The sequence below is a fragment of the Populus alba genome, chromosome 16 (assembly GCF_005239225.2).
Source record: "Populus alba chromosome 16, ASM523922v2, whole genome shotgun sequence".
Lineage (NCBI taxonomy): Eukaryota > Viridiplantae > Streptophyta > Magnoliopsida > Malpighiales > Salicaceae > Populus > Populus alba.
In genome coordinates this window covers 1,271,598-1,289,376 of record NC_133299.1, presented here as the reverse complement: position 1 = coordinate 1,289,376, position 17,779 = coordinate 1,271,598, and the positions used below count along the sequence as shown (strand labels likewise).

At 40.1% G+C, this 17,779-nt stretch overlaps 2 protein-coding genes across 2 annotated transcripts; both read right to left on the bottom strand.

Annotated features, from left to right (window-relative positions):
• Positions 1-1,219: 1,219 nt before the first annotated feature.
• Positions 1,220-3,335, bottom strand: LOC118037295 (MDIS1-interacting receptor like kinase 2-like). Its single transcript, XM_035043226.1, has 4 exons — positions 3,284-3,335; positions 2,662-3,111; positions 2,312-2,550; positions 1,220-1,360 (listed from the first exon to the last, which is right to left on the bottom strand). Exons 1-4 carry the CDS (start codon positions 3,333-3,335, stop codon positions 1,220-1,222), a joined length of 882 nt encoding a protein of 293 aa, XP_034899117.1.
• A 9,129-nt stretch (positions 3,336-12,464) lies between these two features.
• On the bottom strand, positions 12,465-14,006 carry LOC118037294 (MDIS1-interacting receptor like kinase 2-like). The gene is made up of 5 exons (XM_073405391.1): positions 13,931-14,006; positions 13,828-13,849; positions 13,097-13,528; positions 12,895-13,049; positions 12,465-12,784 (listed from the first exon to the last, which is right to left on the bottom strand). Exons 1-5 carry the CDS (start codon positions 14,004-14,006, stop codon positions 12,465-12,467), a joined length of 1,005 nt encoding a protein of 334 aa, XP_073261492.1.
• Positions 14,007-17,779: the final 3,773 nt, after the last annotated feature.

Sequence of the window (17,779 nt, the reverse complement as noted above, 5' to 3'; positions counted from 1 at the left end):
ACACACACACACACACACGTTCTTGATTTGAATATTATAATTTATATTTCTCTGAAAATTTTAAATTGACTGACTTTTTCCTCGTAATTTTGCTTTCGGAATATATATGTACACACATACATGTTCTTGATTCGAATATTACAATTTATATTTCTCTGGAGATAGTAAATTGACTGACTTCTCCTCATAATTTAGCTTTTGAAAATGGTCCACTGCCATGTTATATACACACACATACAAGTTCCTAATTTGAATATTACAATTTACATTTCTTTGAAGATTTTAAATTGATTGACTTTTCCTTATAATTTAGCTTTCCGAAATGTTCCACCACCCATGTTATATATATATATATATATATATCCTCTCCCGTGAAAGAATTATTGGGTTGTCTAGAGACAATACCGATGACCATTAATATATTCAATTTTTTTTTATTGAATTTCAAATGATTAAGATCTTTTGATATTCTATTCAAATTCATCGATCCTACATTTCTTAGCACTGTCCCGATTCACACTCAAAGCATTGACGTTGTGGACTTCTCCAAAATTAGTCTGTGGACCACACGAACCAAACCAAAAAAAAAAAGAAAAGGAAAGTGATTCGTTGATGCATAAGACCGTGTCCGGTTTTTTTTCCTCAAGTACACTTTGGTGGGTCGCAATGGTGTAACGATTCGGTGCCAGTCGTAATTGGACAGAGGATTCTTATCGGTGTTAAGAATAGTCTTTTTCTTGTGTTAGCATTGTAACTGGTCATCTCATTCATAGCCAGACTGACTCGAATGCAAGTGAAAGTGCTACTCTAGCGTACCAAACACTTTTACGTGGAAATTAAGTTCAATACAAGATGCTAATCAGAGGGGTGTAGTTTAATTAACTAGGTTTCAAGTTTGCTCTCTAGAAATCATCAGTTTGAGTCTCACAAACCTCAGGATCACTGGAGACTTACATAATCGTTAACTTTAGGGCCCGCAGGATTTAGTCGAGTTGCACGTAAGCTGGCCAAAAACCCATGTTAAAAATAAAAACCTGAACACCAATAATTCACCACATCTTATTGATAATTATTGTGTGCAATATATATACAGCAGCGTGGAGTCTGTTTTGGAAACAAATCAATGGTAATGCTAAAACTGTGCTATTATAATATACAGCTGCAGATTTTACGTTTCAAAATATAGCGTTGATTGCGGAGTCTGTGCCATGATTTTCTGTTATTCCTTCTTTGTGGTGATTTGAGCAGATTCTCTGCATGTTTCCTGATAGATACAGTGACAATTTTTCTTTCGTGCCCCAAGATTATCCTTCCACCTATAAACTGGTAAAAGAAGAATCACGTAGGCCGCAAAGTATTTCTGCAAAAAAGCAAAAGACAAAGAAAGACTCAACAGAAGGATCCTTGCTTTGATCAGGTGTAAATGAGAGGAAATGAAACACAGAAAACTGTAATGTTTGAGGCGGGAAGAAGTTTTTGGAGTTGAATACGAGGTTTTATACTGTTCTTGCTATGTGAGGCTCACAAGATATATGCTTGAAATGAAAGATCAAAAAGAAGAAACTGTGAGGGCGATTCAGGTTCTCTCAATTCTATCCAGATTCAAGAGGAGGAAATGGCCTTATTTCTGTATTCGAACAGAGTGAATATTGATCTATGCGGGCACATGTGCGACTCTTGAGAAGGGCTCCTTCGTCCTTGCAGTGTATATTTACTTGAAATAGAAAGAACAGAAGAAGAAGAAGAAAGTGTGACAGTGATCAAGATTTTGAGCACTTATATTCAGATTCTAACTATGCGTCGATCTTTTAGTGTTCAAAATTTTGTGTATTGAGTTGACTGGGGTTCAGTATAATTTGCGCAGTTTATAGCGATATTTGTAATCAATTGTATACCAACATCAAGTGTTTGATAATTTGATTTACTATTGATTTGCCTTTTTTTTCTTTTAAAATTTGCATTGCTATTTTTTTATTTTGAGGTTAATGGCTTAATATATATATATATATATATAATGAAGTAATTAATGGATATATTTTAGCCATTAAGCCTTTATTTTGTTATTAATGGATTGGAAATTTGAAGCATGGATACAGCAAGTGATACATATACAATGTACATGTAGAGCATGAACTTTCCTAATTTATGCTTGATAGATACAACATGCCTAATGATAACAATATGTGTTTCTCATGATGAGCTTGATCGAAGAACACATCTGCAACTCCCTCTATGGCAAGTGAAAATGGCTTTGAGCTTTCGAGAGTGCATTGGTAACATCATGCATGGTTGGCCGAAAGTTAGGATTGACCTTGAGGCATGAAAATGCTTGCATCACTACAGACACCACTTCCTTTTCAATCCGTTGAGCTGCTGGAGGGGGCAGACGTGGATCTAACACATTCTTTAGCTCTATCTCTTGTTGATCAGTGGATGATTGCAGAGTGGAAATAAGCTCATCTGGATGCTTTCCCATTACTATTTCGAGAGCTAGAACACCAAAGCTAAAGACATCACATTTTTCAGTCATCCTCGTTGTATAAGCTAGCTCTGCAGCCCACAAGATAAGAAAATCTGTAATCTTAATTGCTGAATCATGAATTTCTTCCAAATGAAACAGGAAAGGAATAAACGAGGACTATGGTGCGCGAAAATCTTTACCTGGAGCAATGTATCCGCATGTGCCGGCAACTGCTGTCCAATTTGAGGAATTAGGCTTCAGAAACCTGGCAGTGCCGAAATCGGAGAGGTAGGCTTTGAATTCATTGTCCAATAGAACATTTTGCTTGATATATCTCGATGACTGATTTGGAGGTCTGCAGTCATGATGCAAGTAGGATAAAGCATTTGCTATGCTTCTCACAATTTCCACCCGCTTGCTCCAGTCTAACTCCTCAGCTCGTATGTCATTGCTTAGGGCATCCCTTAAGTCCCCCCTGTCAATGTAGTCGTAAACAAGGAATTTGTTTGTTCCATGAGAACAAAATCCATAAAATTTCACTATGTCCCTGTGCCTGATTTCTGCCAACACTTGAATCTCATTCCTAAAACTTTCCTCTTTGGCCTCCTCATCATCCAGGGACCAAATTTTCTTTACAGCAAGTGCTTGTCCTGATTGTCATAACCCAATTTTGGGTTATTCCCCAAATTTTCAAAATAAAAATCAAAAAATAAAATAAAGGCTGGCACTATAGAGGACTAAATTGAAAATCAGAAAAGATCCCAAATTTTAACCCAAAACGACTTTGCTTAAAAAAAAAAAAAAAAAAAAAAAACGGGTTACTGTTCATCATCTTCCTCGTGAAGCTTCCCGAGTGGCAGACTTCCAGGCGCATTTTCTACCTCGTTTGTTCCCCAAATCCGACAAGGCATGCACCGAAATGTTCACCTAAAATCCCTTTATCTCGTGGAGTGCTCCGGTCGGGTCGACAATCTTGGAAACGGCTCCGTTTATTGGCCCAAAGTGGCACCCTCGGGCAGTCTGCAGCCTTGGATTGCCAAATTTTGCAGTTCGAGGTGCACACTTTGAACCAACGGCTTGGATTCCTCGAGTCGAATCAAGGGCTGAGACTTTTTCCCCGTTAACGACAAGATTACTCTCTTTCCATCCCTATAAATAGGAGAATTGCGTGCTCTGAGGGAGGAGGAAATCGAGTCCAAAGTAAGCCAAAAAACCAGCCTTCCTCCCTTTTCCTGCTGCAAATTTTCTTCTTTTTTTTCCTCTTCCAGCTGCAGCCGCAGCCGCTCCAGCCAACTCCACCGCCGTTTCCACCACCAGCTTCAGGTCCTCCTCCTCCAGCCAGCCATCGCCGCCACGCCAGGTGGTCCGCTCACCTTCCTCTTCTTCTTCGGCGTCACTGTTCATGCATGAACAGTAGACGTGAATTATAATTCATGTCTACTGTTCATGCCTTTTAGTCTTGTTCATGCTGTCACTGGTCACTGTTCATGCTTTTAGTTTTTTATTCCTTTTTTCTTTTTTTTTTTCAAAAATATTCAAAAAAAATCATTTTAAAAATTGTGGTTTTCTCAAATATTTTCCCACCAAGTTTGCTTAATATTGGGTTGTATACTTACATTGTAAGATACAAGTCCGGTATTAAAATACCCGGTTTTTATTGAAATATTTAAAAAAAAAAAAAAATCAAAAAGAAAAAAATATTTTATTGCATACGGCCAGATTCTAAAATTTTTCCAAGCATATTTTTCAAAACAAAAAATACAAAAAAATGAAAAATTGCATCTTTTTCATGTCTTTAAAAAATAAAATGGATATCGTAACCAGTTTATGATTTATCCATTAGGATTTGGCCAACATGTCAAAAATATTTTTCCAATCCTTTTTTTTCAAGGATCCGGAAGTAGACTTTAATATTTGTGGGGTGTAAAATTACGCGATAATGTACATCCTCGATTATTAAAGATACAAGGTGTAAATAAAAGAAATTTTAAAATTAAGACTTTAGAATGGTTAGGATTTAACCGAATAAGGTAGAGACTTCCTCACGAGGGGAGATCTGCCTTGAACCTTAGAGAGACCAACGAATAGAAATTCGACCTAAAAAAAAAAAACAATCAAACAACATTGCAGCTTACCTTAGGTAGGGTGCACTGGGGGTGATGCGTCTTCCCCTTGCACAACCAGTCCCTTACTCAGACTCTCGCAGACCATAGGTTCCTAGTGACCATGATACTAGGTGGCGACTCCAACGAACCAAGCAAAACGCAAATAATAAACAAATCGCCAGCGGAAGCCGCGCGGATTTTGACGTGCGACAGAATGGCGACTCCGCTGGGGACTGCCATGTCTGGTCGGACTAAGCATTGATTGTTTGATTTTTTTCCTTTTGTTGGTCTTTAATTTCAGCTCGCATTTTTACTGCTTTAGCATGCATTTTAATTTTGCGAATAAACCCAATTCTAGGTTAGGTGGGGAGTAGCGGTCTGCCTCATGACTTTCAGTCGGGGTTCAGATTCGTGAAACATCCAACTATGAGCTGAGTGTTTACTTGGTAATGGCAGTCACACTGTGCCTCAACCATTCCTTGTAAACCCCTACACTGCCTTCACGTGAGGTGGTCACTGGGCAGTTCATAGACCTTTTCAAGACCAGGTAGAATGCCTACCCATCATGTAATGACCTAGAACCTTCCTTTAGAGCATGAACTCTCTTGTTATTCATTTGTGCATGGGTTTATTCCCTTAAATACCAAATGTGCATGTACATGCATTTGCATCCACACACATACATCCATCCATTGTAAATAACATGCATACATACGCCAGGTTGAAATATAGGTCCCCAAAGAGTCTACAACACTCGACTCCGAGCAAGAAACATGGAAGGTGAAGAGCGTGCTCACCGTGATGCCCATTTCCAAGAAGAGTTAGAGTCTCTGAAAGCAAGCGTGGCTCGCCTCACTAGCTTACTCGAGCATGCACTTAGAAATGCCTCTGTTGAAGGTCCTTCCAACCGACCTACTATGACTCAACCCGAAGAAACAATGAGTGAACATGGTCAAGAACCTCCACACAATCCAGCATTTGTGCACGCAACGCCATCAGCACCAGCCCCTGTAGTCATAGATCCATTGGCCAATGAGTCTCACAAGACCAAGTCATCTGATGGCATTGGTCAAGATAAAATGGCGGCGTTGGAAGCTCGAATTAGAGCCATTGAAGGGGTAGAGTTGTAACGATCCAGTACGGCAGCAAGAAATGTGTCTAGTCCCAAATGTGGTTGTCCCAAAAAAGTTCTGTGTTCCTGAACTCATCAAATATACCGGAACGCAATGCCCCATGACTCATCTCAAATCCTACTGCAACAAAATGGCAGAAGTAGTACATGATGAAAAACTACTGATGCACTTTTTCCAGGATAGCTTAAGTGGGGCAGCATTAAGTTGGTACATGAGATTGGACAACACAAAGATCCAAAAATGGAAAGACTTGGTGGATGCTTTTGTCAAGCAATATAAGTACAATATGGACATTGCTCCTGATAGAACCAGTCTCTCCAATCTAGAGAAAAGGGACAAGGAAAGCATAAGGGAATATGCTCAAAGATGGAGAGACCTAGCTGCTCAAATATATCCTCCGCTCCTAGATAAAGAGATGGTCACTCTGTTCGCCAATACACTCAAGGACCCATACTACGAGCATGTGATGGGTAGTTCGGCCCAGCAATTTACTGATGTTGTGGCAGTAGCTGAGCGCATTGAGCAAGGGGTAAAAAGTGGTAGAATATTTGTGCCCACTGAGAAAAGAGGCTTTGAGGGTAAAATGAAAGAGGTCGACTATGTTGAAGGTGGTTACAATGGGTAGGAAAAACCCATTCCAAAAAACTACCACACTTCACCCCAAATTGCAACATCAATTTCAACCCTTCATTTCCTACCAGAAAACTTGAGTTTCAAACCAAACACCAAAAAACCCAAGAACAATTACCTCCATTACCATTGCCCTTAAATGAGATGTATCAAAAGCTACTGAGCATTGGGCATATAGCTCCTGAACCCTTGACACCTTTACAACCACCTTACCCCAATTGGTACAAGCCCGACCTTACTTGCGAATACCATGCTGGCGCCGCGGGACACAACATTCATACTTGCAGTGCCTTTAAGAAGAGGCTTATGCATCTGATTAAAGTCGGATGGGTCACCCTCGAAGGAACTCCAAACATAACTTCGAACCCTCTACCCAATCATGCTTCAGGTAGTGGATCGATGAATGCACTAAAGGCGGAATGCTCTAGAAACCTCAAAGCACCAATGGCAAGAGCAAGGTGTGAAGAAGGCAATGTGCACTTTTGAGGATAGAGGACAAAGTTCTGCTATAGAATGGGAAGATGGAGCCTACCCAATTATTGCATTTTTGTTTGATCATGTTTGTTTTAACTCGTTTTAGTCTTGTTGGTAATTTGGCTCAAAATTCCACAAGACTTTCCCTGTCTATTGAGCTTGTCTTGTTAATAAGATCATGTGTTTTTGTTGTGTTCATCACATGCCTTCTTTTTTGTTGTTTCATGCAAATAACACTTTGAGCATAACCTTTAAGCATGAAACCATTGCGCCAAAAATCTTTAGGCGTGTTTCCCCTTTCTTCCAAAATTGTGCATGTTTTCACAAGGATTTTTGGGAATTCAAAGTTTAGTCCAAAACAGAAATCATGTTGATGTTTGTCTGAAACAAACGAGTTCTGGAAATTCAGGTGATTCCTTAGAGAGGTAACCATACACCTAGAAAACCAAAAAAAAAAAACACCATGAAGTGACTCCAAAAGTTGGGTTTTACTTGCATGAATAATGAGAAATCACTCTGCATACTCGCATGAAAGCAAGGCTTACCCGATCCTAATGCATGCATTTGAGATGAAGAAAGCCATCTTTGATAATCTTTTCACAATGCTAAAATATATCCTTTGCAGTCCCTTTTTGAGCCTAATAATTTTTTCTTGAAAAATAACATTGGCTAGGATCGCACCCACACTGGGGGGCAAGTGCAAAATATCCATAATGATTGAAAGTGCCCAAATAACTCTTGGGGACATGAAAAAGTCTTCAACAATGAAAGTGCCCAAACAAAACTGGGGGGCATAAAAAGAAATTTCTCAATCATCAAAGGTGCCCAATCAAAGCTAGGGGGCATGAAGAAAAATCCAAAAGATCCAAAAATTTTGAGCAAAAAAAAAAAAAAAAAAAACAAGGTCAATGCAATGTGCTCAAAATCCAATGAAGAAAACAAAAACAAAGAGAAAGAGCCCAAGCCCAACACTGGGGGGCACCATGGACCATTTTACAAATCCATTACAAGGTCCAGGAATGTATGAACAAAAGAGTTTGGGGATATAAGCACTTGTGATCCTTAGTCTTAAAGTCCCTTAAACACCTTTCGAGCCTACATATATCATTTTCTTCATAGCCAATAGCCCAAGCCTACATTACGTGCCTAATCAAGCCCTTTCTGATCAAAGGCAAGCAATCTGGATCGGTAGGCGGTGCTTTCTCATGCAAAACAAAATCATTATTCATGCAAATAAAATGAATGCTTTGAAAACGGTTCTCAATAACCCTCAAATTGAAATTTCAACTTTTTGTGACCAACCAAAATGTCACTTCATATTTTTTTTTTTTTCACCAAAATCAAAACAAAAAAGTTTTCATCACTTCTGAAAACCTCTCCATAGGAATCACTTGAATTTCTTCAGAATGAGTTCGCTTTGAATCGATGTTAAAATGATTTCTGTGTCTGGAATAGCTTTGAAATTCCAAAAATTCTGCATGAAAACGACTCCTTGTCAAACCTTCCTTCATATAGCCTCATCCCCAAACCTGAATTGAATACTTGGGGGCATGATCAGACTAGGGGGCCATCAAAAACATCTGGTAGGGCTGGCTCCATGGTTCCCTTTCAAAGAAACTATTGGGCAAAATTGGCAACCCTTAAGATAAAAGGGGCGGAGAACAAAGAAATGACGACATCAAGTCTTTCCTGGAGGCAAAGATCGTAAGATATTTCTCGAGTAAGCAAGGGGGACAAAAGCCATCAAAGCTTACTATTAGAGACTCAAACTTTTGAGAAAAGGAGAACTCCATGAAGAAAAGGGGACCTATACTTCTTAGGTGAGTATACATGCATATATTAATCATGATGCATTTCTTTCATCCTTGATAGATCGGTGTCTCACCATCACCTCCTTTTTAAGTGTGCTTTAGAGCCCCTAACCCTCTTAGGTAGAGCGTTTTCCAACCCTACCTCTCCTTTTAAGTGCGCCTTAGGGCCATCAACCACCTTAGGTAGTGCGTTTAACCATACCTCCTTTTGAGTGCGCTTTAGAGCCTTCAACCACTTTAGGTAGTGAGTTTTCTAACCCTACCTCCTTTTGAGAGCTCCTTCGAGCCCTCACCTCTTGTGTAGTGTGCTTTCTAGCCCTATTTGCCTTTTTTAGAGTGCGCCTTGGAGCACTCACAACTTAGGTAATGTGTTTTCTAACCATACCTCCCTTTTAGTGCGTCTTATAGCCTTCAACCACTTTAGGTAGTGCGTTTAACCCTATCTCCTTTTAAGTGCGCCTTAGGGCCATCAACCACCTTAGGTAGTGCGTTTTCCAACCCTATCTCCTTTTAAGTGCGCCTTAGGGCCATCAACCACCTTAGGTAGTGTGTTTTCTAACCTTGCCTCTTTTTAAGTGCGCCTTAGAGCCATCAACCACCTTAGGTAGTGCGTTTTCTAACCATATCTCCTTTTGAGTGCGCTTTAGAGCCTTCGACCACTTTAGGTAGTGAGTTTTCTAACCTTACCTGCTTTTGAATGCTCTTTTGAGCCCTAACCACTTTAGGTAGTGCGTTTTCCAACCTTACCTCCTTACCTCTTTTCGAGTGCACCTTTGAGCCCTCGATCACCCTTAGGTAGTGCGTTTTCCAACCTTACCTCCTTTTGAGTGCGCCTTAGAGCCATCAACCCCTTAGGTAGTGCGTGTTCCAACCTTACCTCCTTTTAAGAGCTCCTTCGAGCCATCAACCCCTTAGGTAGTGCGTTTTTCAACCCTATCTCCTTTAAAGTGCGCCTTGGAGCACTCACCTCTTAGGTAGTGTGTTTTTCTAACCCTACCTCCTTTCGAGTGTGCTCTTCAGCCCTCGTTCCCCATCGAGTCCTATCATGTCGTCCCTTTAAGATATTTTGTCTTTTCGCCCGGGCAGGTCACCCATTATGATCAGACCTCTTTTAAAACTCTTTTCATCTTCCATTTGGGCCGGTTGCCCATAACAATAAAACCACCTTGAAAAATCTCTGCATTTGTCACCATATTGAGAAATCTTTGCATTTCTCACCACTTTGAAAAATCTTTGTATTTTTCAAAACCTTTCCACTTGGGCAGGTTGCCCATTACAACAAAACCACTTTGAGAAATCTTCGCATTTCTCACCACTTTGAAAAATCTTTGTATTTTTCACCGCTTTGAAAAATCTTTGCATTTTTCATCATTTTGAGAAATCCTTACATTTTTCCCCACCTTCAAACTTTTTCAATTTGGGCCAGTTGCCCATAACAATAAAACCATTTTGAGAAATCTTTGCATTTCTCACCACCTCCAAAATTTTTCACCATCTTGAGAAATCTTCGTATTTCTCTACTACTTTGAAAAATCTTTGCATTTTTCATCACTTTCCATCTTGGGCCGGTTGCCCATTACAACAAAACCACTTTGAAAAATCTTTGCATTTTTCACCACCTTGAAAACTCTTTTCGTTTTCCATCTTGGGCCGGTTGCCCATTACAACAAAACCACTTTGAAAAATCTTTGCATTTTTCATCATTTTGAGAAATCTTTGCATTTCTCACCACTTTGAAAAATCTCTGCAATTTTTCACCTATTTGAAAAAATCTTTGTATTTTTCAAAACCTTTCATCTGGGCCGGTTGCCCATAACAATAAAACCATTTTGAGAAATCTTCGTATTTCTCACCACTTTGAAAAATCTCTGTATTTTTCACCTCTTTGAAAAATCTCTGTATTTTTCAAAACCTTTCCATCTTGGGTCGGTTGCCCATTACAGCAAAACCACTTTGAAAAATCTTTGCATTTTTCACCACTTTGAAAAATCTCTGTATTTTTCATCATTTTGAGAAATCTTCGCATTTCTCACAACTTTCAAAAATTTCTGTATTTTTCACCACTTTAAAACATCTTTGTGTTTTTCACCCGGGTAGGTCACCCATGACAATTCGACCATTTCAAAATCTTTGAATTTTCAAAAAAAAAAAAAAAAAAAAATCTTCCCTTTTTCTTCTTTACAATGCTTACTATCTAAAGTCTCCTACGAGACTTTCTATCGTAAGCATTATAAAGAGGGGGGCAACTGTCATAACCCAATTTTGGGTTATTCCCCAAATTTTCAAAATAAAAATCAAAAAATAAAATAAAGGCTGGCACTATAGAGGACTAAATTGAAAATCAGAAAAGATCCCAAATTTTAACCCAAAACGACTTTGCTTAAAAAAAAAAAAAAAAAAAAAAAAAAAACGGGTTACTGTTCATCATCTTCCTCGTGAAGCTTCCCGAGTGGCAGACTTCCAGGCGCATTTTCTACCTCGTTTGTTCCCCAAATCCGACAAGGCATGCACCGAAATGTTCACCTAAAATCCCTTTATCTCGTGGAGTGCTCCGGTCGGGTCGACAATCTTGGAAACGGCTCCGTTTATTGGCCCAAAGTGGCACCCTCGGGCAGTCTGCAGCCTTGGATTGCCAAATTTTGCAGTTCGAGGTGCACACTTTGAACCAACGGCTTGGATTCCTCGAGTCGAATCAAGGGCTGAGACTTTTTCCCCGTTAACGACAAGATTACTCTCTTTCCATCCCTATAAATAGGAGAATTGCGTGCTCTGAGGGAGGAGGAAATCGAGTCCAAAGTAAGCCAAAAAACCAGCCTTCCTCCCTTTTCCTGCTGCAAATTTTCTTCTTTTTTTTCCTCTTCCAGCTGCAGCCGCAGCCGCTCCAGCCAACTCCACCGCCGTTTCCACCACCAGCTTCAGGTCCTCCTCCTCCAGCCAGCCATCGCCGCCACGCCAGGTGGTCCGCTCACCTTCCTCTTCTTCTTCGGCGTCACTGTTCATGCATGAACAGTAGACGTGAATTATAATTCATGTCTACTGTTCATGCCTTTTAGTCTTGTTCATGCTGTCACTGGTCACTGTTCATGCCTTTTAGTCTTGTTCATGTTGAATACGAGGTTTTATACTGTTCTTGCTATGTGAGGCTCACAAGATATATGCTTGAAATGAAAGATCAAAAAGAAGAAACTGTGAGGGCGATTCAGGTTCTCTCAATTCTATCCAGATTCAAGAGGAGGAAATGGCCTTATTTCTGTATTCGAACAGAGTGAATATTGATCTATGCGGGCACATGTGCGACTCTTGAGAAGGGCTCCTTCGTCCTTGCAGTGTATATTTACTTGAAATAGAAAGAACAGAAGAAGAAGAAGAAAGTGTGACAGTGATCAAGATTTTGAGCACTTATATTCAGATTCTAACTATGCGTCGATCTTTTAGTGTTCAAAATTTTGTGTATTGAGTTGACTGGGGTTCAGTATAATTTGCGCAGTTTATAGCGATATTTGTAATCAATTGTATACCAACATCAAGTGTTTGATAATTTGATTTACTATTGATTTGCCTTTTTTTTCTTTTAAAATTTGCATTTGCTATTTTTTATTTTGAGGTTAATGGCTTAATATATATATATATATATAATGAAGTAATTAATGGATATATTTAGCCATTAAGCCTTTATTTTGTTATTAATGGATTGGAAATTTGAAGCATGGATACAGCAAGTGATACATATACAATGTACATGTAGAGCATGAACTTTCCTAATTTATGCTTGATAGATACAACATGCCTAATGATAACAATATGTGTTTCTCATGATGAGCTTGATCGAAGAACACATCTGCAACTCCCTCTATGGCAAGTGAAAATGGCTTTGAGCTTTCGAGAGTGCATTGGTAACATCATGCATGGTTGGCCGAAAGTTAGGATTGACCTTGAGGCATGAAAATGCTTGCATCACTACAGACACCACTTCCTTTTCAATCCGTTGAGCTGCTGGAGGGGGCAGACGTGGATCTAACACATTCTTTAGCTCTATCTCTTGTTGATCAGTGGATGATTGCAGAGTGGAAATAAGCTCATCTGGATGCTTTCCCATTACTATTTCGAGAGCTAGAACACCAAAGCTAAAGACATCACATTTTTCAGTCATCCTCGTTGTATAAGCTAGCTCTGCAGCCCACGAGATAAGAAAATCTGTAATCTTAATTGCTGAATCATGAATTTCTTCCAAATGAAACAGGAAAGGAATAAACGAGGACTATGGTGCGCGAAAATCTTACCTGGAGCAATGTATCCGCATGTGCCGGCAACTGCTGTCCAATTTGAGGAATTAGGCTTCAGAAACCTGGCAGTGCCGAAATCGGAGAGGTAGGCTTTGAATTCATTGTCCAATAGAACATTTTTGCTTGATATATCTCGATGACTGATTGGAGGTCTGCAGTCATGATGCAAGTAGGATAAAGCATTTGCTATGCTTCTCACAATTTCCACCGCTTGCTCCAGTCTAACTCCTCAGCTCGTATGTCATTGCTTAGGGCATCCCTTAAGTCCCCCCTGTCAATGTAGTCGTAAACAAGGAATTTGTTTGTTCCATGAGAACAAAATCCATAAAATTTCACTATGTCCCTGTGCCTGATTTCTGCCAACACTTGAATCTCATTCCTAAAACTTTCCTCTTTGGCCTCCTCATCATCCAGGGACCAAATTTTCTTTACAGCAAGTGCTTGTCCTGATGGCAATTCTGCTTTGTAAACTCTTCCAGTTCCACCCATCCCTACACAATACTCATCATCAAAATCATTGGTTGCTCCAATGATGTCTTCGTATGCAATCTTCCCATCATAATTCAATAATGAAAATACATTCCTGCTGTTCGAGACTGTTGCATCCTTCCCTTTCTTTCTCGCTCTCGATCTTCGTGTGAAAATGAAAGAGACAGCCAGAGTGAAAATGAAAATGAAAATGAAAGAGAGAAGAACGAAATCACAGGGAGAGGAGCGTCAGAGAGCAGAGGAGTAAGGAAACACGGGTGAAAACAGAGAAGGCTTGGATCCAACCAACCAGCAGCACAGGACCCTTCGTCCAGAGCAGGGGAACTCGAAAGCAAGAGAGGAGCTTCACCCTCCATCAGACCAGTGAGAAGAATTAAGGTCTTCTGGGTGGAGGTTTTTGGTGATGACAGTTGCTGATCTGAGGTTGTATTCGTTTTCTACCTTTGCTCAACTTGCTTTAGATCTTCAAATCACAACAGAGTCAACGCTGAACAACAACAAATCAGTAAACCAGACCAGCCTCCCCATCACAAATATGACTCACCGTTTCCCCCTCCCCTAAGACCATCACTCATTTTCCTCCTTTTTCCCACAACCCAATCATCATCACACAGCCTCATTTCTTCCTCCCTAATCTCCCCCACTCAACAGCCTAATAGTCAGATTACCCTTTTCTAATATACTAAATTCAACTGTCTTGTGTTCTCATCCAGACCAGATATACAATTGAAATATCTCAAATTATGCCGTCTGAATCCTTTGCACCCCCCATCAAAAACCACCCCCCTATGCCCGTCCTCACGCATCTTCAGACCCTACCTCAACCACCCACAATAACATCTCATCACCTAAATCCATCAGATTATCCTGTCTTTTTTCCTTCAAACAAGGTCGCCTCCCCTGTCTTTCCATCTGAACAGCCCACAAAAACTTTTAGTCTGGCATCTCATGTTAATACCCCTACTGGTACTGACCATCTAAAATTGTTTTTTGAGAGATTCCCCTCGTGGGTGGAATATCAAGACCTGAAAAAGACTTTCGGCAAGTTGGCCAGGTTATCAAATTATTTCTGTCCAAACGAAAAAACAGTTCTTGGCCGACGCTTTTGGTTTTGTAGACATACTATCTCCATTGCCTGTGATTGCTATTTGTGACCAAGCTAGTAAAGTATGGTTCGATTTCCTATAAATTGAGAGTGAACCCAGCTAAGCTTCAATCCTCTAAACCTCCCCCGACAACATCACCTACTAAACCCCTATCCAAACCTGCATCACCTCATTAAACCCCAACTTATGTTCAGAGATAATAGATCCTTTGCTGAGGTACTCACATCTAAACCACAATATATGGGCACAATGACGAGGAGAATGATACAGTACAACTCCACGGTTGAGGATCAGGAATGGTTGCATAGGAGCTTAGTTGGAAATATCTTGCCAAATGTGGATTTAGCAACACTGGAGGCAACAGTTTTAAAATCAAGTGTCAAAGCTATGAGCTTTCGTTTTTTGGGAGCTAGTCAGGTGATTATTACCTATGTGGATCAGTTAGCCTCAATGCAAGAACAAATGAATAAAGTATTTGTGCTGCATTCACTATTCAGCAATCTCAGACAGTGGGAAACAAGGACTAGAGCATATGACAGATTTGCTTGGATCTCCATATTTGGTTTGCCAATGGAAGGGTGGAACAAAAACTGTATCAATATTTTGCTTCAGAGCTGGGGAAATATTATAGGATACGACACTTCCTGTGTTAGTCAGGGGTCCATATCAGGTATTAGGGTTCTTATTCGAACCACAACGCTGGAACCTTTACATGATCAAGTATTGCTTCAGCTCGATGGAGTGCAGGTTGAGGTCAGTTTGAAAGAAATCAAAGGTTAGTTTATCCCCTCTCTCACAACAATCAAACACTCTATGGATGTATCATTGTGTTCAACTACTGTGCTATCCGATGACGACGAAGATGATTTTTGTGAGGAAACTACTAGAGCAGCAACGACTCACATAGAGACAAAGCAAAAACCCGAATTTGAATATGAATTCACCGGATTATTGGGCTCCCAAACTCAGATTGCTAGCACACTCATCTGGTCTGAAGTTTCACCGATGTACCTCTACCCAGAAATTACTGAATTTTGTAGACATGCAGGTTTATCTAATGAGAGTACATCCGAAGTTGATAATCGATTAGCCTTGGTACCTTTCGTATGTGTCGAGGTGGATTCAGGTGCATGCGGAGAGGTAGATGTGCAACATGTTTCTTGCTTTCCTATTAAGGATGGGCTGGATCAACATATCGTTTATGACAGTGGACTCCTACAGAATATGGGCCGTAAGAAACAGCAGAAATCTTCAAGCATAGGATCGGAAACCAATCGTGATTCAACAAGCATTGGGCCATCTTTTACAACCTTCATCACTCCTATTGCTGATCCATATGAGCTTACGGCTCTGGAAGTAGGAAACAGGAAATCCCACAGAAAACACGCAAAAAAGCTCACACGCAGAACAAAATCTCTTAGGAGGAGGAAATCAAGTCATATGGGAAACCACAACGGTATGCAATCAGAGACCGTAATTGTTGAATATTCAGTTTCTGATAATGGGATAAAGAATAGAAATGCTATTATCAAATCTGGTAAGGAATTGATTGGTGAGGATGAGGCAAGTAGTTCAAGATACAGACCCGACACCAATGTTGGTGATGAAGCATATGAGCCTACACATTCTGATAACTGGGCCGAAGCCACTGCTTGCTGGGAAGTTGGAAAAGCTATTCTCCAAGGCATGACGATAGCACACTCATGACTCAGACTCTGCAGGGATTCTAGATCGAGAACAGGAAGAGTGGATCCTAAGGAAGAAGACATGATTTGCTTCCGTATATAGTCTGAAGGTATGGTCTCTTGAAATCACTTATATGGGGTAGTATAATTGTATGGAATGTTTTGTGGATTAGGGGGCAGAGAAAAAAAGAGATGTTTGAGGAATCTCGGTAGAAAATTTAATCTTCATATCCTGGGTATTTTGGAAACAAAATTGGAAACTTTGAATGATTTCACTATTACTGCTATATGGGGTCGTCATCCTAAGGCTTGGTATGTAGTTCCCTCATTGGGCCTTTCAGGGGGATTTTATGTATTTGGAATCCGAATCTATTTTGTGTCTCTGGATGTTCTGTTGCTATGAATGGCCGTGTTTTTGCATATCGAAGGCACCTTCACTCGATCCAATCTAGATTGTCTAGTCTCTTTTGTATATGCTCCGAATATTGGGATCCTGAAGAATGAGCTGTGGACTTATCTTGTTACATTCAGGGATAGTGTTAGCAAGCCGTGGTGTTCTTGCGGGTGATTTTAATGAAACCTTATTTCCATCAGATAGGAAAGGCGGCTCACAAATCACATCTTCCATGTCAAGATTTAAAAAATTGCATTGATGATTGTAATCTTATAGAGCTCCCCTTAAATGAAGAAAATTTACATGGTCTCGAGGTAATGCGGCAAGCCGGATTGATAGAATATTTCTCTCGGGGATTGGTTGCAGGCTTTCCCATCCTCCTCTTTATTTGGTCTCTCAAAATATTCATCCGATCATAGGCCTTTGCATCTGTTGCTAGATCATACAAATTGGGGCTCGAAACCTTTTCGATTCATGAATTACTGGTGGCTTGCGTCTGATTTCAGGATTATGATTCAGAGCTTCTGGAGCTCAATCGCGGTTTCCAAATCTGGTACAAGGAAAATGGTCCCAGCTCTTAAGATGTTGAAAGAGAGATGTCGACAATGGAGTAAATCATCTGTGGGAAACATGAATGATAGAATTGAAGAACTAGAACTTGAAGCTGACTTAATGGATCGTCAAAATGAGTGCAGGGTCTTGAATACTGATGAACTGATTAGAAGTAAATCCATTGCCTCCCAGCTCAAAATCCTGTATAGAGCTCAAGAGTCTGCCTGGCATCAGAAGTCAAGAATTCAGTGGTGTAAGCTTGGAGATAAAAATACCCGATTCTTTCATTTAGCTGCTACAACAAGACAGAAAAAGAATCAACTTGCATGCTTGGAGGTTGATGGAAAGATCCTATCTAAACCAAATGAGGTGAAGCTAGCTGTCTTTCACTTTTTCCGCAACTTGTACTCCCACCAGAACAGACCTAGAGCGTCATGTTCAAAACTAGAATTCTCAAGGCTGAAGTCTTCCTCCTCGGCTGCTCTTGAATTTCCATTTTCTTCAGAAGAGATTAAAGCAGCTGTGTGGGATTGTGATGGAAATAAAGCCCCAGGTCCTGATGGTATTAACTTTCTTTTCATCAAGAAAAGCATGGAACATTATAGGTCAGGACATTATCCAGATGGTTGATGAATTCTATCGGACTAATCTCCTCC

Excerpts from the sequence above, each read along its gene's own strand:
- LOC118037295 (XM_035043226.1), bottom strand. The coding sequence starts at position 3,335 with ATGCGCCTGGAAGTCTGCCACTCGGGAAGCTTCACGAGGAAGATGATG. Across the intron at positions 2,551-2,661 it reads ATGCGGATACATTGCTCCAG|AGCTAGCTTATACAACGAGG; the intron begins GTAAAGATTTTC and ends TGTGGGCTGCAG. Across the intron at positions 1,361-2,311 it reads AAGCATTTTCATGCCTCAAG|AAATACTTTGCGGCCTACGT; the intron begins GTCAATCCTAAC and ends GCTTTTTTGCAG.
- LOC118037294 (XM_073405391.1), bottom strand. The coding sequence starts at position 14,006 with ATGAGGCTGTGTGATGATGATTGGGTTGTGGGAAAAAGGAGGAAAATG. Across the intron at positions 13,529-13,827 it reads CTAAAGCAAGTTGAGCAAAG|ATCGAGAGCGAGAAAGAAAG; the intron begins GTAGAAAACGAA and ends TTTCACACGAAG. Across the intron at positions 12,785-12,894 it reads ATGCGGATACATTGCTCCAG|AGCTAGCTTATACAACGAGG; the intron begins GTAAGATTTTCG and ends CGTGGGCTGCAG.